Source organism: Engystomops pustulosus, chromosome 1, assembly GCF_040894005.1.
Source record: "Engystomops pustulosus chromosome 1, aEngPut4.maternal, whole genome shotgun sequence".
NCBI classification, from domain to species: domain Eukaryota; kingdom Metazoa; phylum Chordata; class Amphibia; order Anura; family Leptodactylidae; genus Engystomops; species Engystomops pustulosus.
This window is the reverse complement of record NC_092411.1, coordinates 136,102,194-136,126,948: the sequence shown is the minus strand read 5'-3', so window position 1 is coordinate 136,126,948 and position 24,755 is coordinate 136,102,194. Positions and strand designations below refer to the sequence as shown.

General features: G+C 39.1%; 1 protein-coding gene across 2 annotated transcripts in view; it reads right to left on the bottom strand.

Moving 5' to 3' along the window:
- Positions 1-24,755, bottom strand: part of LOC140133753 (lysophosphatidic acid receptor 1-B) — a 91,452-nt gene that overhangs the window by 23,491 nt on the left and 43,206 nt on the right. Inside the window, exons 1-2 of one of the 2 annotated variants that reach the window (XM_072154327.1) lie at positions 11,853-12,158; positions 8,887-9,020 (exon numbers count right to left, since the gene is read on the bottom strand). In XM_072154327.1, coding sequence (XP_072010428.1) covers positions 8,887-8,943 — 57 coding nt within the window. In that variant the 5' untranslated portion in view covers positions 8,944-9,020; positions 11,853-12,158. Of the gene's footprint in view, positions 1-8,886; positions 9,021-11,852; positions 12,159-24,755 lie in introns of those variants that run through there. The other variant, XM_072154335.1, reaches the window with a different exon arrangement.

The following is a 24,755-nucleotide window of genomic DNA, read 5'->3' as shown; positions in this document are numbered from 1 at the left end:
TGTCCTGCAGGAAATAGGCACAAAATCTGTCGAGATCTATGCATTGTGGTCATATTCGAAATAATATTCAACCCTTGACATGATGATTTTATTACCCTTTTATTCAAGATTTAGTAGCATTTCACAATTTCTAGTTTGACATTAATACTTTTCTAGTACCAAGGCACGTTCTAGTTTTCCCTGATGTCCACAGAATTTAAGTTTAGATTTTGATGCTCTATTTTTTTTCTTTATTTTTACCAAGTTTACTAAGGCTTTAGTTTCCTTAAACATATGATGAAAACTTTACAGCCGCCTACGATTCCTTTCAATGAAGAAGTAATAAATATACATGTGGTATCCATCAACTGTTGACTTAGTAATAGATTCTGTCTAAACACTGGAGGACAGAGCCTGAGAGGCCCTGCAAGCTCAATTACAAAACCATCTGTAAGTTACTATAGAAGCTCGGGAGTCTTTCCTGTGGGCTGCAATCATTGCTGTTTTCAAGGGACATGTATAAAATTACACAAAGTTCTAAAGAGGAGGTAGAATCATAAGCAACCCACTCTCAAATATGATGTCAAAGGGAAAGACACAACTTACTATGTGCTTTATGTTGACTTCATATTTTACTTTTAGACCGATATTCCTTATATTCATTTTTATCCCACCAATTAAACATGGTATCTACTGCGGAGTCACCAGCTTAAGACTTGGTCTCCCATGGCCTGTTACCTGTCAGCAGGCCCACAGAAGAGTGTAAAAGAACAGCACGGAGGCCTCTAATATAGGATCTCATCATTCTTCTCTAAAGACAAGCAATGATTACATCAATCCACAGCTTTTTTTATATTCTAAACACAACAAAGCTACAAGACAAGGAAATACAATTACAATAGAGGCAGTTTTGAGCAACTTCAGTTTTACTACAGTCACGTGCCACGTGATCTTTTCCAATACCAGATGGGAATGTGTGGGGGAGACAAGGCAATGACAAAGCTGAAAGCAATGAAATCTGTTAGTAAATAAACAATTCTGCAGTGATGTAAAAGCTACACATGACATCTAACAGGCACAGTTAAGAGGGGGTTGGAAATGCTTATATTCAGAAAGTAACCAATAGGGTATAATGATCTCCCCTGTGGAGAACACAGGAGAGAGAAAGGTCTCTTTCACACCAGGTCTGGAAGGGCTCAAAGATTCCACACTTCAAAAGTGTCTGCAGAGTATGCTCTGTCTGGTGTGAAACTGAAGGAAAGAGGACCTGCTTGGCTATTGTTACGGGAGGAGATGGGAAAAAATATTAATAAAATTACTTCCTAAAGGTTATAACATTATGATTTGCCCAAAGAGGGACAAAGATTAATTCAAAAGGGAAATAATCATATTTTTGCACCTTTAAAGGTGCCAATACAAAATAGGTGATGGTTGACACTAATCAATTCAGTGGGCCAACTGACTTCATGTTTATGGAAATGAACAAAATTTTCAATTGAATTTAGGTATCAAACAGTTTAAGGAGGGACATATCAGACCACTACATATCACGAAAACTTGGTGTCCCTTGTGATGGCCACCCATCTTTTCACTTCTATAGCACAAGTATATAACCATAACATGTGTGATTTTACAAGTATAATGTAATTATATATTTTGTACATGTAGCCCAGTGTGTATTTTTTTCTGAATACCTTTTTCCTGTTGCACATTTTCTGGCCATTTTTTGGCTTGTTTTTATTGACCTATAATAAAGGGATATTTTAAATTCATATCTGTAACTTATTTTCATCATTTGGCGCTCATATTTTGTAAGTTGGTTTATAGGACGCCAGTAATCACAGGTGACACATGTTGCCCTACATGATACCCAAAGGCATGAAACCATATTTACATATTGCAGAGACAGTGTTCTCCTTCTGGAAACAAAACTAATTGGGACAATAATGCCTTATTCCCTGCCTTCTCCAAGTTTCACATAATTTGTGGATAGTCCGCTTTGAAATTTATGTCAAAACCAGTAAGCAAAAGGTTCAGTACATTTTCATGAAAACCTATTAAACCATCTTAAAATGAAGATGATATCAGCTGTGACTGTCTTTTTCTGTGCAGAATCACTTTTTATGCATCATAAGCTATGAACGACCACGACATGGGTTTATGATTCTGTTATGATTATAACAGAAGGAAGGGTTGGGGGACTGGGATTAGCTAAGGTCATACTACCAGATTTTCAGAGGAGTTAAGTCTTTTTCAAGTCTACCTAAAAAAAAAAACCCAGATATTTATATTCTTTAACTTAAAAACCTCTTTCAGTTCATCTGTTGTCATCTCTTGTTCATCACACAGTATAAGAGACACAAGATATAGATATTCTCCCAAGTATGACATGTTTATTCTAGCTACAGCATTGAATCAAAGCCGTCATACACATAAAGGGTGATCAATACACTAGATGCAAAATACTATTATAATATGACCGTAAGGTGTGCTGACGCATACAGAACCTACCATCCTCACTGAAAAGATTAAAGGTTCATTACAAGCCGGATGCTACTGAACATATGAACTTTATCATTGTTGTGCAGGCAAAACTCCAGGTCAACCCATCCATAAAACATCATTCTTTCACCAAGGTAAAAAAAAATAGAGATCATGAGGTAACAATGCCACAATCAGCAGTGTATATACTGCACGCACCACCACACAGCTAAGGTTTCAGCTTTGCAGACATAGCTTTTTCCCCTTCTTTACACAATGTTGTTAGTCTCAGTATTCTCAAAGATGTGCTAATGTGTAATCCATACACGGCTGGTCTTTAATGTAAAGGTTGGTGAACCATTACTCATACATTAAAGAGTTATCCTGGCCTCCGGTTATGATGCTTTGAAATGGACATGTGACCACTGAAGCCAATCAAAAGCTCAGCAGGCACCACTGTGGTCTCTGCAGCAGCCAATTACTATTTCACATATTGCTGTTAATATGTCATTGCTGGAGGCCAATATAGGGAGAATGACCAAAGGCACAGAGTGTGTGAGGTATTACTTTATGCTAAACTAGACTAGATATGACGTTATCCGGTTCAGCTAAACTCCCTATTTTCATTGGTTAGTTTGCCTGTAGCTGAGATTAGTGCTGGTTATATAATACCATTTTTAGTAGGGTTATAAGGAGACTTCCAACTGGTTTGGGAACATGTGGCCTTCTAAATAAGGTTAGCCATCACGGTTATAAAATACTACTACAACTGTATGAATACATTTACCATTTTGTCAACTTACATTTCATTGAAATAAAAACAAGATTTTTTTTTTTATATAATAAATCGGTAAGACCAAAGTAAGAGCAAAGTACAAATGATAATGATCAGGTTACACATGGCTCTCACAGATGGCATAGTGATAACAGCAAACAGACTCGCAGAGGTTGTAGAAAACCTTATCATAGGTACTAGCAAAATATGTCTGAGGTAAAAGAGGCATATATATATATTAAAAAAAAAAAGGTTCAAGAGGGGATTTATGTGATGCCAAATTACCGTATGTACTTGAGTATAAGGTGAGTTTTTCAGCACAAAATTTGTTGGCTCGAGTCTATAAAAAAAATTATACACTGTTCTCACCTTTCCGTCGTCCCCCATAGGTCCTCTTCTGCATCCAATGCTCGGGTGGCATCTCCGGTCCTTTGGATCCTCTTCAGATTCTTCTGCTCCCTCTTCGGGAAGTTCTGTTCCTCTTCAGGTCCCTTTGCGATGCCGGCAGCTCACAAACAATGACGTCGGCATGTGGCTGACATCATTTTGTGTGCCAGCCGAGCGCGAAGACCCGAAGAGGAGAAGAACGTCCTGAAGAGGAACAGAAGAACCCCAAAAGGACAGAAGGAGCCCATTGGGGCTGGTGGGCTATGAGCTACAGGGGGCTGGCGGGCTATGAGCTACAGGGGGCTGGCGGGCTATATAGTGGGAAGCTGTGTCCAATGCATTTCCCACCCTCGGCTTATACTCAAGTCAATAGGTTTTCCCAGTTTGTGTTAAAATTGGGTACCTTGGCTTATACTCGAGTATATACGGTAAAAGCAATGCAACATTTACGCCAAATATCCCTAGAGAAGGCCGTAGGCGCCAGAAGAAATTAAGTAGAGACGTCCATTGGCAGACCCCATATTAATGCTCTAGGGTATATTGGCGCTAGGCAAAGTTTTTATATCGCTGACCTCCCATTTAAGCCGCTAGGGAGCACCAGTATACTAGGTTGCGTAAAAGGGTTGCATAATAATAGATAGCAATATCAGGTAATGACAGCTCCCTTCTCGTCTTTATATTGTTCTTTTCTATTGATCACCTTGCAGTCTGCCAATATCAGATTGCCATTAAAATATCCAACATTAGTTATAGTGACCTATACCAATATGATAAATTCTACGTACATCTTCATTTATGGATGCAATTCTTCAGCATTCCCTCAAATCTTCTTTTCTGCCATTTTACTACACCAACAAAAAGACCACAAGTGAAGACTTTCCGTTGTTTGCCAAACTAAAGGAAGCTACACTTGAGTGAATAGGTAGGAGTGGAAAAAATAGAGTCATCTCACAAACCAGAAGAAGTATTTAATGTGAACCCAACCTATTACAGGCTTGAACACATGACATAATGTCCAGTCACAAGAAAGTGATTCAAGGGCTTTTGTTTAGTCTGAAATAACCACTGTCATCCGCATAAAGAGTGTAACAGAACAGCTTTGTACTACTTTACACAATTCAGTAAGTAATATATTGCATATGCGTTGCCTTCAAAACAATGGACAAAACATCACTCTAGAAGACAAAGCTAGCAAAAAAGCATAGCGTTGTAGAAATAGTACCTTCTAGAACTTCATAATAAAAACTAAGATGCATATATATATATATATTTTTCTAATCTAATGTATTGTAAGTTCTTAAGAATTAGCTGAAGAAACACACCAAAAGATGGGCAAGGCTCATGAAAAGCCCCTTCGACACCCATCAGGTGCCATTTACGTAGTAACCCTTTAGTGAAATGTAATTTGTCACATCTCCTGTCCAAAGCAACTGTGAGAATAGGGAAGAAGAAGTCACAGAAGTTACACATTTGAAATAGAAGTGTCACTATCATTCTTGGAGTTCTATATACATAATAAAAATTAATAAATTCTTTATATAGCGCACACAAATTATGCAGCACTGCACAGAGCTTGCCAAATCAGTCCCTGTCCCCAATGAGGCTCACAATCTAAACCACCTACCAGTATGTTTTGGAGTGTGGGAGGAAACCCACGCAAATATGGAGAGAACATACAATCTCTTTGCAGATGTTGACCCTGGGACTTGAACCCAGGTCCCCAGCACTGCAAGGCAGTAATGCAAACCACTAAGCCACCATGCTGCCCCATACTCTCCCCCCAAAAAGACCACTCCGAGAACCTTACTTGACTGCCAACTCCAGAGTTCCAATTTTAGTCATGAAGTATACAATTGTAGGATCAGAGAGGGCCAATTGATTGCACATAACACACTGCATCATGAATTATTTTCAGTTTGTACATACAGTACACAATCATTCATGTGCATGTGTGTGCGTAGATGTCTAAGGGATACACAGGATGTTTGTCATAATTGCATAATCGTTGATATGCTAAAATTTTGATTTTACTGTAGATTCCACAGGAATCCATAGGATCAAGTTTTTCTTATGGCTGTTTATAATTATTAAACCTTTTCTGGACTAATTGCTAGATCGAAACTAAAACCTTTTTATTAAAGAAGCAAGACTAAAACAATTGCTTAATATATAAACCTAGACGCAAGACCCAACATAACCGACCTAGAGAAGACATTAGTAACAAGATGCAAAATAAGAAAAACCAAACTTATTTATGCAATCCTAATAATATAAAACGCAAGATGAATATGAATTACAAGCATATTTTGATATTATCCGGAATAAGCTACCTGAGGCTATGAGGATATTGGAGTGTATCCCAGACCTCAGTGTAACGTAGGAGAATAACTAAGTACAACTTGTGGCTCAAGAATATTTACTCACTTTTATTATTCCAGTTGTTCAATACCAGATATTAGCATTTTATATTATAAGAACGTCATTTTATAACAGAAAATAGCTTCAAATATGTAGTGACACAACACTAGCATGTTTCCAGCAACCTTCAATAGTGCAGCTGTTCTCTAGTGAAGCAAGGCTATGTTGGCTTGTTTACCTAGTCTAAATGAGGCAGGCAGATTATGGGTGGCCAATTTACAAAATGAAAGACCCTACTAAAGTCAAGGGTCATGTTGTACACTTGATGGCTGAGTGACTCTATATGCTACTACTTTAGAAATAGTACACAAGTTTTGGCATTGGGGGGGGGGGGGGGGGCTTTGGCAAGGTATCTCAAAAAGGGATTCTTTTTTTTTTAAAAACATTTTTTATTAGTTTTATAACCATAAGAAAATTAACAGACAATATATGCCCCGTGGGCACCTATTACAACCTTTTTAAGTGACAAATGAACAGAAAGCTCAAAGAATATCACTGCATTTCCCGTCATCACACTTCTTGCTCATTTAGTTCTGGACATTTGTATCTAAGTTCTGCAATAGTTCAGAACGTAATAACAATCCATAGAAAACATAAATTGTAGGTGACTACAAAGCATATACATACAAATAGAAAGGAGGATGACCTAAATGACAAGGGAGATATTATGAGTCGTATAAGTCAGAGTGTTGATTATTCGTCATCGACTCCTGGTTTAAACAATATAACAATAAACAGTAAAACAGTATAACACGGCCTAGAGTATTAATCATGGAAATATGTACTTTTGATCCAAGTATCCCATTGTTTTATGTAAGTGTTGTAATTATTGTTTTGTAAAGAAATAGCCTTTTCATAAGAGCAAGTGGTGCTTACTTGGGTGATGACTTCTTTGATGGATGGGCTATGAGTATCTTTCCAATATCTCGTGATTGCCAGTTTTGTGGTCATTAGAACTTGTGCTACTATAGTACGAGACTTGAAAGGGATCTCTTTTAGATTCATTAGTAGAAGTGCTGTTGCTGGGGAAAAGGGAATATTGGTAATTCCCACCACCAGGATGTTGGAGACTATGTGGCCAAAAAGGCTCACTTATCCACATCTTATGGGCATGCCCTAAGATACAACCCTTATGGATTGAAGCATATAAATTGATCAAAAAGGGATTCTGTGCGATTATGGGATTGGACAATATCACTGCTCATATGGTCAGATTCATTCCAAGGGTCTTGCCTTGCATTCTGGTTGGGAAAATCCAATTTTAAAAGGATTTTTTCCATTAACTCTAAAAAGTTCAATGGAGTACATGATACAGCACTGTCCTGTGATCAATTTATTTCTGTGGGACCTCCACTTGGTTAACAGGCTGAAACAAACCTGTAAGTCCAAACCAGACATGGGGAGCATGAGACACCCCAAAATACTATCCACAATCCCTTAAGAGAAAAAAAAGTCATGTGATTTAGGCCCCATCACTATAATATAAATCATCATAAAATTATCCAGGTTTTAAAAAATGCCCTCATATTCCTTTATAACTTGAAATATAGAAATAGCTATTTATGCATTATTTCATACACAGACCAGATTTATTACCTTTAGCTAAATAATTTTATAATATTGACCCCCAACGAGAAATAACCTATATTTGTCACTGTGGCACATATATATGAACAGGGGTCTCATTCCTACAGTTTCTTATGTTATTAATCTGTAATGTCTTGTTTTAATTGTATATGTACCCTATGATCTGTACAGCGTTGTGGAATATGATGGCTCTATATAAGTTAAACATACAAATGCATTAACAGTAGATTTAATAGCATTATAGGGCTGTTCACATATATATGGCAATGACTTGTAGTTTCCCTCTGCCATACTAAACCACCAAAGGTCAAATGAGTTATGGCACAAGTTGTAGCGCTCAACAGAAAAACTCAACAGAAAAACTCTGCACCTGTGTACAAAATGCACAAAAATTTAGTTGTGTCCAGTTTGAATATATAAATCAACATGCTGATCATAGCTAATTTATGTGAACCCATCCTAAACACTGACCTCTACATTCATTTGGATTGATAACCAACATTCAGATTCAAGTGAAACAAACATAAAGCAAATATATCTAATTGCTCTACATTTTAGATGATTTGATTGGGATGGGTAACCTTGGATAATACAGTCTATTTTTTGAGGTCTTTAAGTAAACCAGCATTGTAAACATTTATTGTACCAGTCACAACTCATTAACGTATCAAATATAATTGTGTCCAGAATGAGTGACCCCACTGGCAGGGACAAACTCCGTCATCATGAGAATGAAGATACCTAGTTATCAGCTTATTTCTAGTCAGGAAAACTAAGGAACGCATACAGATCCAAGAACCGATTATCCATTAAACATTATATTCTGGATATTATGAATATAATATGAATGAGGGGAGAAAATTAAACTTTTTTTTTTTACAATTCATGGCAAAATATCACATTATATAACATTAAAAATCCATCTTCTGATTTCTAGAAATTTCTGACTTCAGTTTGAAGCCAGCTGATGTGTTCAATGTTCCCCTGTTTTGGGCTAAAACTAAAACCTCAAAGCAATTGAGAAGCATTTCAGTGTCTGGTGCCTGGCAAGCTGTAAATCTGTAAGAAAAAACTCTTTTCCAAGGGGTTGGCAATAAAATGTTATTGTATTGGCTCAGCCAACCCACCTACATGTTTACTTTGGAAGTCTTCCTAACAATTAAACCTCCTCGAAAACAAACAGCCACAGACAAGAGGGCACTATGGTTATGCAATTCTTAATAGCTCTTTTTGTTAAAATGACAAACATAAGACATTACCTGAGACTGAGACATCATGCCAATCGGCTCAGTGACATATTCAGAAAGGGTAGCCATCTTGGGGCAGCAGGGTGGATCTTATTGTACACTCTCAACCAAATTAGGTCAAAACTCAGTCATCCTGGCAAGAAATTCTGTAGAAATAATCACAACAATATAGACATTTATTAATTTTAAACAGAATATGAATGTTACTAGGTGTGGTAGTGCATGGCTGCTAAAACAGGAAAAACTTCATTCACTAAACTTTACAGTTTGGGAGATGTAGAATTGTTGAAGGTTGTGGGTTTGCTTAAAACGAAAAATATGTATTGCTGCAACAGTTGCATTGAAGTTCAGGTTGCAAATTCCATTGTTTCATACTTTTACAGACACCTGGATCCACATCATTATTTGAGTACAGGACAGTAGAGCCTCAAATGGACCAGAAGTCACATCCCTTATACATCACAATGATACAGGAATGATGCATTTTGGTTCACCAGAGCCATGCTTTTACTGGTACATATGACACAGACTGTTTTACCCAAATCACACATGACCATCAGAATAAGCTAAAACCCATCTTTCCTGCTTTGCCAAAGATATCCAGAGACAAGTGAGGCAAAAAGTGCAGCTTCGAAAAGGATAAAAAAAAAAAACTTTGTATTTCACTTAAGGGTTTTGTACAGGACTTTTTTTTAATAAGCTGGTCATCTCTTACCAAGAAGAAGGGTAAGTAAGGAAACTAAACAAGTTCAAGGACAATGACAGTACACATATTGCTCGGTTTAATCCCTTTAGCTTTCCCCTTATAATCTGTTATAAGCAAGACAAATGAGTCAATGAACATTTTTCCATCAGTAATCATTTCATCTCATTATAAATCAGGCTGTTAGTAGCAAAATTTTCTACAGGCAAATGTAGATCCTATCAATTACGGTTTTTCACAGGATGCAACCATACCAAGCTTAATGGTATCTAACACCTGATGAAGCCCATAATATAAGGGCATCTAGGAATGAGCCAGACAGTTCAATCATGTGGCTGTTTCTCTCTACCTTATGAGGTTGGGAATAGAAGGCAGCCCCCTATCCAACATAGACTTATCCTGTCGATTTAGGATATTACACCAAAAGTAAAGAACAATATTAATATGTATAGACCATAACCAACACGCATGTACTAAATTCAACCACCGATGGAAATTTTGGAAAGATTTCTCCTTAAAATCACTTTGATCCTTGATTCTCTATTTACGGTATATATGTTTGTACCTACCTGTGAGCTTAACTTATTGTTCCCTCGCTGGGAATGATTTTAAGTTGACATTTTCCATCATTAAGTTTATATGCAGATATTGTGATTATTTCCAACTTTAAATATGATGCTAGAGATTGTGGTTATAAAATGTTAAAAAAAAAAAAAAACTTATTGAAACAGAATCCCGTGGCAGTTAAAATGGGAACTGGATGCACAAGCTTTGAACAACTACTAAATTTGGATTATCAAAGACATCTGCCTCCAAAACTTTAAAAAGATTTTGCTGACAGGTTTGTAACCTATCCAACAGCCAATACCTCTACCAAGACTCGTCTCCATTCTCTGTATAATGGTCAAGCTAAGTCATTGCAGCTAAACTCCCAAACAAGTGAAAAAGACCTAAGATGCAGTAACCTAGCGCTAACAGTACAGTACACATGGCTTCTGTTGATTAGTGTCAGACTCACCGATCTACAAGTAGGTTATCAATAACTTAGACCACCCCTCTAATGCTGATGGAAACTTTAATGTCGGGTTTTTAGATTAGCAGTTAAGGACTTACTGATGACTATTCTGCAGAACGTAAAGTAGAAGAAAAGTGATAAAAGAACGCACCACAAACTGAGTTACGATAAATAAATTCATGCTACCATTTTGAACCCTGGACAAAGGTTGAAAGCATATGTTAGAATCCCTGATGGAAAATAAACAGCACAGCTTATCAGAACACAGATGTAAACGGATAAGTAAAAGTTGATGACACTTCTTTTTATACTTATCTGTTCTGGGATAAACTGTTAGTTCCTTTATTTCAGTGACCATCATTGAGTCTTTTATAAACTTTTGGTTTCGTGATACTTACTTTTTCAGTGATCTGTAAATATTTTAGATAGGACCTAAGGACAGGTCTCCAGAGAGATAGTGATCTATCCCTGCTCCATTACTTCTGGTTATTATCAGCTACAAGGAGGCAGCACTATCAGGATCTTTGCAGCACACTCTCTGATGTACAGCTGCCTTATATTGCCCAGGAGATAAAGAAGACCTGACCTTTTAGTAGGATATTTAACATACTGTAGGAGTCTTGACACCTTTATGTGAACACACCTAAAGCTGGCCATACAATAGGAGAGGAATTAGTATACTGTTCTATAGTATGCCCATTGGAATTTACAGGCTTGTATGTGCCATGCCCCCTAATGGGTTATATGAGGGGGGCTAGTGAACTGTACTAGGTTGAATATAATGTTGCATGGGAGAACTTTTATCTCCGGTATAAACCAGGGAGCATTTATTTATTTCTGTATTTTATCTGATGACGTTAAATGTATGTCTTGCGTTTGATGTATGTCATAAAATCTGAATTTATTTTTTCAAAATTGCATGAATTTAGCTTATGTTGCTGATCTAGAAGAGAGCTGATAACTAGCACCACAGATTTCTCCGTAAGCCATCAGATTGATACTATAGATCTAGGAGGACTAGAGCCATACACACACACACACCACCTATAGGACAGGGATCACATACCGCTGCTAACAAGCGAAGGTGTGAACCGTTACCAAGCCACTTCCAAACACAGATGTATCAGCAATCCAAACTATTCTCCAATAGTAACTCCATCAGAAACTTTTATCCAGACACTGCTATTCCACATAGTGTCAGAGACGAGTCCCGGTTAGAGGCTGCCCAGGTACATACCCATCTACATCATGGATCCTCACCTCATCCAAAGGGCGAAGCAGCTGAATATTCCCCCAGAGAAGAACATCATTGCCCCTTCCGTGCAGGGGGAGTCAGGAAGGAGGGGGCTCCATGGCGGTGCGCTGCTAATACAGTGCCAGCAGTGTAGTGCGAGGCTCCGGAGCCGCGGCGCTCATGACTCGGGCTGCCGGCCAGCTCCACTGTTACACACAGCCTCAGCATTGCATGCCGCGCCGAGGGGCGGGGCTAGCGGCGAGCCTCTCCCACTGACCAATAGGCAGGTGATCACTGCCCACTAGGCGGCGCCCACTGCTCCTAGGAAAGCAGAAGGGGAAGCGGCCGGGAGCGCAGACACCAGAGCGAGGAGGCGAGAGCTGTGGTCACTCAGTCTGGAGCCAGACATACCACGGGACGTACTGGAGACTCCTATGTGCAGAGCTGCTTATTTCATATGATCTCATACTTTTTTATTATACATATATAGTTTCTAATGTAATGCATCTAATATATTATTTTATTATAGCTAATTTATCCGTCTGTCATATATCTATCATACACTGGAGATCAAAATGAGAGAACATACAATTTCTTATATTTATATATTATTTTATTATAGCTCATCTATCTGTCATATATCTATCATTCACTGGAGATCAAAATGAGAGAACATACAATTTCTTATATTTATATATTATTTTATTATAGCTTATCTATCTGTCATATATCTATCATTCACTGGAGATCAGAATTAGAGAAAATACAATTTCTTGTATTTATATATTATTTTATTATAGCTCATCTATCTGTCATATATCTATCATTCACTGGAGATCAAAATTACAGAACATACAAATTCTTAAATGTCAAGGTCAGCTTATTTCATAAATTCGATATATTCTAAAGCACATAATGAAAATGTAAATGGGATAATTGTAAAAGACGCTGATCAAAATTAGAGAACACTTTCAGATACAAGTTATTTGTGTCTATCTGGCACTATGTTTTTTAAATATTGGACAAACCCTATTTAACTGACAGCCTAACTTTCCTGTTTTCACTGACTTTACAAAAATGGCGTGTTGTTCCAAAGCTACTGAAACCCCCCGGCAGCAGGTTGTCCAGATGAAGGCCAAGGGGGTGACCCTATCAGCCATAGCAAGAGAAATTAGTCATTCCACATCTGTGAGTTCTAGAATATTGCATCTTTATAACATCACAAACTCAGGTCCCCCAAGCAGACTTTTCACTCTCATAAAACAAATGCAGGACAGGATAATGCAGAAAATCCCCACGGGTAATTTTTTCATCACTGGAATTGCTTGCCCGTTCTGAACAGGGTAAGGATCTGTCTTGTCATACAGTATATTTACGTTTAAGAGCATTTGGACTGAAAGCCCACTCTGCAGTGACCAAACCTCTCAAGTCTACACTCACCTTTACTGAGGAGCATGTTGTGTGGACAGAGGAGAAGTGGTCCACAGTCTTTTTAGTGATGAGAGCAAGTTTAATTTGTTTGGATTTGATGGGAAACATTATGTTTGACAAACTGGGGAACCTAAATTGTGTAAAGAAATCAGTTAAAGGTGGCGGATGAAGTGTCATTGTTTGGGGGATTGTTTCTGCAGCAAGAGTTGGTCCTCTTATACAGTTATATGGCAGAGTGAATACAAGTGTGTATCAGAAGCATCTTCAACAACACATGGTTCCTTCCTTGCATTCTTCAATCACTCAGCAGCAATTTACATGTAGGACAATGCCCCTTTCAGACAGCCAAACAGGTAGAGCAGCTCCATGAAACTTGAAATATAAACAATGAAATGGCCAGCCAAGAGTCCTGATCTAAACCCAAGAGAAAACCTCTGGAAAATCCTTAGTGACAAAGTTATGGCCAAGAAACCCACAACAGTCACAGAACTGTGGAAGACATCTGTTGTTTGTCTCAATATTGCACAAATTTGAGTACAGGTAGAGGGCTATTTCATTCTGGCTTTTCACGGCTTCCTTACTGGGCCATTGTTTTCACATTGGCTTTTTTTTTCACTGAACCATTGTGTGAAGAAAATCCTAAGCCTATTCTATTTTTTTTCACAGATGTGGATCACGGAAGGCTATAGATGTCTATGGGTCTGCAAAAACAAAACTGATGATAGATCCAATTGACAAGATTGCAGCCAATTGATAAGATCATAAAAGTTCATTTTTTTTGTTCATTAATGTATACTCTGCACAGAAAAAGACAATTATGTACATATTTTTGCTAATTTATTAAACAAGAAAAACTGGAATGCCACATTCTCATAAGTATTCATACCTTTTGTTCAGTATTCAGTAGAAGCAACTAGCAGCTAGTACAGTCATGTGTCTTCTTGGGAATGATGCAACAAGTTTTTCTCACCTGGATTTGGGGATCCTCTGCCATTCTTCCTTGCACATTCCCTCCAGTTTCCTCCAGTTAAATGGTGAAGATTTCCAAAGATGCACAATTGGGTTTAAGGCTGGGTCAGTCAAGAATAGTCACAGTGTTGTTTTGAAGCCACTATTTTGTTATTGTGTGCTTAGGGTCATTGGGGCACATTTACTAATGGTCCGAATCATGTTTTTCTAACGGGTTTCCCGAATTTGCGCCGAATTGCCCAGGGATTTTCGTGCACACAATTGGATTGTGGCGCTGGCTTTCATGCGACAGAAATCGGGGGGGGGGGGTGTAACCGTTGGAAAACCCGACAGATTCAGAAAAGCTCAAAAATAGCACTCACATACACTGAGACATAGGAGGTGAATTCCGGCAGACTTCAGTGCAGCAGGGACACCTAGTGGACATCGGCCGCACAACCTTAGTGAATCCCAGCAGAATCCGAATCAGCGTCAGAGAACGCACCACTGGATCGCGAATGGACCGGGTAAGTAAATGTGCCCCATTGTCTTGTTGGTAGGTGAATCATTCATCCAAGATATCCCTGTACTTGGTCGTATTCATCTTTCCTTGAATTGCAACCAATCGTCCTCTCCCTACTGCTGATAAACACCCCCATAGCCTGATGCTTCCACCATCATATTTCACTACTGGTATTGTATTTGGCAGGTGATGAGCGGTGCCTGAATTTTCCACACACAGCGCTTAGAATTAACACCAAAAAGTTTAATTTTCATTTCATCAGACCAGAGAATCTTATTTCTCATGGTCTGGTAGTCCTTCATGTGTTTTGTGCAGACTGTACGCAGCCTTTCATATGTCCTACACTGAGTAGAGGCTTCCGTCGGCTCTCTCTGCCATAAATCCCCGACTAGTGGAGGGCTGCATTGATAGTTGACTTTGGGGAACTTTCTCCCATCTCCCCACTGCATCTCTGGACCTCAGGCATAGTGATCTTGGGGTTCTTCTCTACATCTCTCACCAAGGCTCTTCTCTCACGATTGTTTAGTTTGGCTGGATAGCCAGGTCGAGGAAGAGTTCTTTTCTTCCATTTAAGGATTATGGAGGCCACTTGAGTGCTCCAGGACCTTGAGTTCTGCAAGAATTCTTCTGAAACTTTGTCCAGTTCTGTGACTTGCCACAATCTTGTCTCTGAGCTCCTTTGGCATTCCTTAGACCTCAGGATTCTCAAGTGCTTTGACATGCACTGTGAGGTCTTATATAGACAGATGTGTGCCTTTCCTAATCAAGTAAAATCAGTTTAATTAAACACAGCTGGATGACATTGAAGGTCTGAACACTTATGATTATGTGGTATTTCAGTTTTTTTCAGTTTTTCTGGTTTAATACATTAGCAAAAATGTCTACATTTTTCTACAAAGTCGCACCTGTAGAACGACCTGGTGGTACAATGCCACAACTGGTCCAACCCGCGGCAGGCTCTGCATGGTGGTCCAGTGGGTCAACTACCCCTGCAGCCTGACAGTAAGATCTGGCCATGAATCCCACCAAGGTTCCGCTACCCAAACTGGCTGATTTTATCACTGTCATGGTGCTTGGAAAAGTCACCACCATGTTGCAGCAAATGAGAGCGACACAGAAAATTATGCTCCTAATTTGTTTAACTCTGGCAATGAACATGACTGCTAGTGTTGCATAAGGGGGGAAATGTGTGGGGTTCCCTAAGCTAAACTTTTCCCCTATGGCCCCTGAGTCTTTAGTTATATTTACAAAGCTCAAAGTCCAGCTACAATCCTAGGATATAAATATATTTTCACACTTTTGCTTCTACAGTCCTAAATATATGCACAACTGTATGATTAAACATCTTCTTGGACTACTAACCAACACTCTTCAGTTTTGTATGGTCAAAAATGCTAACACATTCCCTTAAAGGTGTTTGTAGCCTTTATTTTTCCATGTTTTAATCCAGAAATGTAGCAATTTAACTTGCTTAAACCTTTAACAAACAAGAAAATTAGCTGTAAAGATCAAAGAGTTTAGAAGCCTATGGGTCATGGCTTTATAGGACAGTACTAGAGACACTGTGCATGAAGCATTTAGTCCTGTCCCTGGGGTGTCAGCTTTAAAGAAAGCAGGAACTTAAATTCAGACAAAATAATCTCACAAGGCGTTGCATAGGAAAGCTAACAACAAGCAAGAATTGTAATCTTGAATACCATCTGGTAATGAATGGCTTTAAACCAGTTAGTCCGACCACCCACACTAAGCTCTTAGCTGCTCTTCTACTAAGGGTGGTATTTGAAGCTTCATCTTATATGTATTGTGCCTTTGGATGACCCATGAGCTTATATTTTTCTTATTACTACAGTTCTGCTATGTCACTTTTATTTTTGGGTGTAGTCTTTCCGGCAGCTGTTCATATCACTTTATTTTCAACATTATGGAAAATTATGTTTTAAATTGGTAAGAAAAAAAAACAAGTCTATCTTGTAACATTGACCAAAATCTGTTAAACCCTTCAATGTTTGTCTATGCGGTTAAAGTAATTATTTATTTAAGGTTATAAATATTGTTTTTGTGGATGGAACTTCAGCATTTTAAGTCTGTTGTTTGTAAAAATCGACATTTACCGTTCAGTGTGCTATGCCAGATGTTTAAGCAATTATCAGAAGGAAGAAACATCATCAACCATAACTAAGAGAGAAGTCTTCATTTCTAAATCACATCATAAAGAGCACTTGTGTGATTTAGATCTAAAAACAGAATTGTCCCCAGTGCATGCTGGAAGAAAAGTTTATGAGGCCATCAGTAGGCAGGCGGAAGAAAGGCTGTTTTAGATCAATCAGAGAAGTCATAGGTCTCATCAGGCATACATAAAAAGACTCACAGGCCACAGGGCAAAAACTTAGAAGGGGTCCCCAATCCCATGACCTATTGATAAAGCACGAACTGCCAGGTTCATTGCCAGGGTCTTAAAAAATGTCAGGGTCTTAAAGAAATGTCGTCCCCCCCCATCTCAAAACAAATTTATATAATTCTTAGTAACATATCAATAAAACATTTTTTCTATCATAGCAGCTTAGTATGTATTATAGACACATCTATGATATTGTATGCATACACAGTGAGAAGTGATAATGTTCCGGTTATAGTCAGAGGTAATTTCTCTGAATGTATTAAGTATGGAGTACAGTATGGGGGATACTGTAACCCCTGCATTAACAGGTCAATGTTCTCCTATTGCCACATTATAATGGGAAGAAAATTACCAAATCTGAAGAGATTCCCTGATGTAAATTTATTAGTGTATTTGCTGTGTTTGTTTCTAGTTTTCAAGCAGCTTTACATGGTACAAAATGTATAGATTTTTGGGTGAAAGTTGCAGTGGATTTCCCCGTGTCTGTGTGGTGGACCCTAGAAACACTCCTGAAAGTGCTAGATTTTATTACTGCAGCTCTTGGTACATCCTGTTCCGAGATGATTGCATGTCCAGAGAATTTAGGGCCACACTTATATTTTTGGCCAGGGCCCCACTTAAAATGCGCCCTGGTTGCTACAGCGATTTATTGGGCTCTGCTCAGCTTTGTGACTGGTTAGCCCATGCTTGATTTAGTTAGCTTTTAGAAGTCAGCCTCTATCTATATGTAAGAAGGAATAGTATCAGTAAGTGGCTTCTGTCATGGACTTGAACATTGTTAGTCATCTTTATTTATCTAGCACCATCATATTCCGAATCATGGGGGATATATATAAATAAGACAAAACAGAGTGAAAAAATGGTCATATGAAAAACATGAATGAGGGCCCTGCTCTCAAGTGCATACAATCTATGATGGATGAAGGGGGTATAACAGTGTGTATAATGGTCCAGCCATTCTTGAGAAATGTAAAAACCTGATGTTTTGTAAAATGCATTACCATCTGCTTACAATAATGTAACTAGCCATGTTTAATCTCCCAGACTGCCACGTTTATCTCCTGGTAGATTGTTTCCCAGGAAGACATTGGAATGCTGCATGGGCCTTTGTTTAAAGGCACACACCTCAGCTTTCATAAAGTCACAAGTTCTGCAGACGTTCAGTCTATACCTTATGTCAGCTTCTTAAAGTTTTAGTTGACTTTTAGGATAGCTTTGCACAATTCATTGCAGTACAGCTTATAAAAATGTTCTAGATCATTATTAGCCCATGTGAATATTAGAACTGCTCTATAAACCCAAATGTTAGTATGGTATGTGCAGAAAACAGCTTTGCATGCTACTTTATTGTTAGTGGCAGTCTTGATAAGATACTCATACTAACCTTAATGGAAAGGCCAAATGCAGCTGTGAATAGAGCCTAGCAATGTTAACTATATAGTAAGTTTCAAAGTCCAATCATGTGTTATAGTAACTTGGCACTCCAAGCAAGTAGTGCAAAGGTTCATAAGGTTCTGATGAGCAATCCATATAAACAATTTGTGGTTTCGGTCAATTTATGACCTTCCTCAGAAACTGTACAAGATACCAATAAAGGAAATCAAATTGTTGTAGGATACAGCAAAAATATATATTAGTAGCACAGGCAGTTTTTATGACAAGCGAGGTGTGTATAATCATACAACAAGTTGTAGGCAAAATAGTTCTGGAGTTCAAATCAAACATTGGCAAACAATATAAGGCAGTATACATAATTTACAATAATATTATTTCATTATATATACTGCCTTATATTGCTTGCCAGTGTTTGATTTGAATTCACTAGGTGGCTCCATATATTACTTGTCTATGACCCATGCACCAGAACTATTTTGTCTACAGCTTGTTGTATGATTATATACATCTCGCTTGTCATAAAAACTGCCTGTGCTACTAACATATATTTTTGCTGTTATTTGCTGTATCCTACATCCCTTTGATTTACTTGTATTTGTAACTTGCACAAACATTTCCGATATGTCCACTTCTATATGGATTTCTTATCAGATTGGAGTGCCAAGTTACTGTAACATATTGTACCAGATTGTCATCCTACTTGTGCACCTGTGGTTGCCAAGGAGTGATGTGCATCTCCGTTTGAATACATTCTGCCACTCATTGCATAAACCAAGGGGTTGGCCACTAATACAAAACCTTACAAGGAAAATATGACTCTAATAAAGTCAGAAATTCTGTACTTATCCTAATAAAGTGAACTGCCAGTAGCAGGATTTCCCATGATGTCCAGTCTCCTGCTGGATTCTGGTGGTTGGTGGGGCATGTGGATGTCCTAGGCCCACCCCTCCAACCACTGATATGGCTGTCGTGATCATGGAGGGAGTGTGTAGACATTACTGAGTGCACAGCCCCCATCAATTCACTGGAAGTCAGCAAGACATGGTAAGTAAAGGAAGACCTTAGGCAGGCCACATAAAATGTGGCTCCCGTGGACTACAGACAAAATTTGTTATTTGTTAGTAGTAGCCAACCCATAAACTAACTCTTTCTTTAGTTCTGGCCCATTGTGAGAAAACTATTTGGCAATTCACTACTAGCATAGACATGGATTTTGTCATTCTACTGGTTTTTTTTTATCAAGTTCCCAGTCTTTTCTTCTGTTTGGGACAAACAATGCAATGACATACTGTATTTAGTAACAATGTCCCTTTGACAGTCTGGACTCTGGTGATAAAATCTTAAGGTATGGAGTGAACTTTGGCAGTAAAAGCGTCTTTTTCCCAGAGAGTTCTTTCCTTTTGTCTCAGACACCATAGCTTAGTTCATGGTGAGGATGTGAACTGCAAAGCATGAATGAATTATGTTAATGCATGTTGAAGTAGTTAGCACTCCGACACAAAAGTGGGAGAATCTAAGAAGCTTTTCTGACACTACATCAAAGTATTTCTCACCCTTCACTAAATAGAATTAAATAGCATTCTCTTGAATACCATACATTTGACAAAGTACAGATGTAGAAGAGCTGAACCTCTCATTTACTTTCTTAATAGATCATGATAAAAAAGGATGCATATAAAGAAAATGCATTAAATACATCCTCAGTCCTAGGAAAACTAGAAATAACAGATCAAGGAAGAATGATTTTAGTCACATTAATGTAAAAAACATAATGGTACCTGTAAATCTAGCCAAAGGTGAACTTCTGACCTGTAATCACAAACTGAAGCAGTCACTATCACACAGGGCCCATGGGAGATGGGTTTTGACAAACACAACACCATGGTCTCTTTTTGTTTTAAGTCTCAGGAGAGCTAATGAATTTCAATTAATCTGTATTCTGACTACTGTATGCTCTGTATTAACCAATCTCCAGTATGTCTCTGTACTCCTCTAATCATTGGGAAGTTTTCCTAATGCAGTCTAAAATTTTGAGAACTTGGGGCATAGGGTGCCAAAGATATTCAGAGATTGATTCGCTGATATGGGTCTGGATAAGGTATCAGTAATCCAAATATATTTGGGAATCTAGGCCCAAGCTCAATAAAACAATGCTGGGGATTTAATGGTCCCAACCTATTCCAATATACTGGATGAAGGACAAAGCTCTGTTGCTCTCAATATGGAAGTTTCTCAGTTATGGCAGATGGACTTACTGGGCAACTCCCATGTCGAGTTCACAAAAACTTGTTCTTTTTGTTCTTTATATATTGAGACACTTTCACAGTTCCTGGGTAACTATCCGCTACTTAATTACTGATGAGCGCTTCTTTAATATATATTGTGTGGGGTTATACATATGCTATGCTTACCTAAGTACCTCTATGCCTGTAGCTTCCTAGCTCAGCTGCTCTCCAAACCACCATGCTACTCACCTTTGTCTCGCTTTTACTCCCCCAAACTTGCTTAACCTTCTCTCCCCAACCCTGACCTCTTCCCCATCATCTTTTTATCTTTCTTATAATATGTCTTTTATCTCTAGAATTCCAGTAACTCCATTATTCATATCAGATTGTTTTGCTTAACCTCTTCGCGACCGATGGTCATTGGTGCCTAAATGTCGAGGTCAATTTCTGACGTTCTGCTATGTGCTTCTTTGAACCCTTGCACCTAGAAATATAGTCTCCCCTTCAATGTTCTATATTTATATGGATGCTTAACAGAAGTGGAAATATCCACTCTTAAAGTTGTAATCGGAAATACCCCTGCCAATACATGGGCAGGCTGGTAGCTGCGAATAGCCCCCTCTCCAGGTTAGGAGCTGATGGAGGGAGTATAGGGGTATAAGATATTAACCAATGATATGGCTGTATTGTAAACTGAAATGTGATCGGAGAGGTGCTACCACCTGACCAGGGGGAGTAAAAAACCCCTGGGCAGTGGGAGCACAGGGCTCTTACCGTCAGGACTTTTTACCACCAGGTCTCTCAGCACATGAACTGAGTGAAGAGAGAGACATTTACTTACCCGGTCCTGTCGCGATCCAGCGGCGCGTTCTCCGTTGAGGATTTGGGTCTTCCGGCGATCCACTAAGGTAGTGTGGCCAATGTCCACCAGGTGTCGCTGCTGCGCTGAGGTTCACCGGAGTTCACCAACCTATTCCAGGTGCATGTAAGCACGTGTCAAGCAACACATTTTGGTTTTTTAAATACCGCAGTCTTTACGAATCCGTCGGGTTTTCTGACGGCCACGCCCCCGATTTCCATCACATGCATGCCAGCGCCGATGCGCCACAATCCGATCGCGTGCTCCAAAAACCCTAGGCAATTTGGCGCAAACCGCAAATTTTCGGGAAACCTGATGAAAAAGAGTGATTCGGACCCTTAGTAAATGTGCCCCAGTGTTCAGTACACCTTCAGTACTGACACAGAACCTAATCCCAGGACCAGAGTCAGGGACTCCACTCCAGAGCTGCAGTTTCCACAGTTTGGACACAGCTCCATCCAAATTCTCCCAGCCTGCATCTACTACCAGGCTGGTGAACTATTCCTGAGGACCACTCGCCATGACCACTCGAGTACCAGAATCTTCTGTTGAAGATTTTGGCCCGTTCCCTTCTGCCTGTTGTTCAATAAAGAACCATGAGTTGATTTGCGCAACGTTGCCTCCGTCTGATCCCTGGATATGGCTGTCTACCACCAGGGCTACCCAGGGACCTATCTTACAGACACTCAGGGGTTGCCCCGGGGAGAACCAGTACATCAGCCTCTCCCTCCATATTTTTTGCACACACCGCAAGCTGGAGACCTGCCAGGCTGTAGGACGGCCCTCTGGTCCCCATACCAAGCACTGGGACATCAGCGTGCTCTAGGCCGCAATCGCCAGCCACTCTGGTATTCTGGGCCCCAGCTGCCTCAAGAAAAAGCTAGGCCCCGTTGGGGGATGTTGCATGTACATAGACCCAGGGAAGATTCCCCTGTTTAATACGACACCAGAATTCTGTATTTACGTGCCAGGGTTTAGGAGATATAGTCATTTGAAGTTGCCCACGTTCATGACATTTATAAACGCCTTTTCTGCACTGGGCCTGTTCAAATAGGACGCATAATGCACTCGTGAAGGGGTTTTTAATCAAGATTTGCTAGATATTATTCCTATGTGGAATCCTATTTTGTTTGTTCTAATTGGTTCCTTAATAAAACAGAATTGATTAAAAAAAAACTTTACCAGGTTTATCACAATGACAGATGCTTTATGATAACCCTGATGTGAATTGTGTAGGCTAAACTTACACAACTTTTTTGGCACTTGCTTTAGCATCAAACGTTTCCACTAAACCCTAACCTTAGCCTTGCTAAGTGAGATAACTGTTTTTGTCATGCAATACAGCTATTTTCATGAAAAAAATCCACCAAGTATTTTGTGTTTATAAATTTACATATATCAATTTTTCAAAGCTGCAGACATCTACACCAAAGTAACTAAACTACAATTATTCATGCCATTAATATTGTCCTACATGGATAAAAATAAAAGTCATCACCTATGCTTCCCAGTAGTACCATCACCCTTGCATTTGCATGTTGCCATATGTGTATGTATGTTAGTGGCCTTGTGTCTGGAGAGCTGACCTTTTGATTCAGCAAACATTCCTACAGCTCTGCATTCCCTACATGGATTTTCTGGTATTAATTACAGTGGGATAGAACTAGTTTTCTAATTGTGTTCACTGAGCTGAGGGCTGCAGCCTACTAACAGGACTTGCCTAATACAATGAGTTGAGTAATATTGTAAAAATATGTCATTTAATCATTGGCATGCATGATTTTCTCTATTCGATGTTAGTTGAGTTCATTGTAAGTTGACTGCGGCAGAATTCAATTGAAATTTGTGCTGAAAAACTCTAAATTGCCTTGCACCTTATTTAACTATGGTTTTTTTACACTTTTTTTTATTCCAACAAAATGGGTGTGACCACTAAAAAGGGATAAGGCTTTGAGGGAAAAAATTTGAGCCCCCAAATTACGCTGATATGCCAACATCGTGGTGCAGTTTGATCACTTAAAAGATGGTGCAAAGTATGATTACACAGTCTTAATGTATGCCAGATTTATCATGCAGTATCTGACATGGTTATGCATCTGCCACAAAAAAGACTGGTCTTGTCTAACTGCTTCACTTTGCAACATTATTTACACTGTGAATTTCAATAAGTACTACAGAAGTACAAACTGACCTGCTAGCTTTATGGCTGCCACATGTTTTTAGTGTATATCTTGAACTAGATTTGATTCATAAAAGCTTCGTAAAATTTTTGTGACCACTAAAAAGGGATAAGGCTTTGAGGGTAAAAATTTGAGCCCCCAAATTACGCTGATATGCCAACATCGTGGTGCAGTTTGATCACTTAAAGAATGGTGCAAAGTATGATTACAGAGTCTTAAAGGACACCTGTCATCAGGCCTGTGTCACTAGTCTTGTCACTACTACCTGTTGGAGCAGCTCACAAGGTTCCCATCCCAGCCTTTATCTAGTTATTTCATACATTAATCATTGTAAAATCATCTATTCTTTATTATGTAAATGAGGCTGGTCACATGGTCAGAGGCAGTGATGTCACCCCTGTTACCCCTCCCCTCTCCTCCCCCTGCTCATGTCTGTGTGTATTGTATAGTAAAGCATGGCTAGTGTGTGTATGTCATCTGCTGACATGCTGCATCCTCCTAATACACATGTGACATCAGCTACACATGAATCTGACATGTTCTGCTGTAACATGGCTGCCTGGAGCTGTTGTATCTCTCTTATACACACACACATGCACACACAGGCTGCAGGGGGCGTGGCCACCAGCACCAGGAAGCACATCATTATACAGCCTCACATCATTATACAGTCTGTCAGTCATGCACTGGGGGTGTGGCTGTGCCTCCCACTCATGAATAGAGTGGACAGCTTGAATATGCTAATGCTTCATTGGACATTTCACAGGTCATTTGCATACAGCTTTAGGACCTCATTGCTTAGGTTTACAGGCATGTAGAGGGACAATGAAGGGATAGAGGCAATGCTCTCTAATGGCAGTTTATGAAAATATATTTAGTTTAGGGGGGTTATTTTGCATGACGGGTTCTCTTTAAAGTATGCCAGATTTATCATGCAGTATCTGACATGGTTATGCATCTACCACAAAAA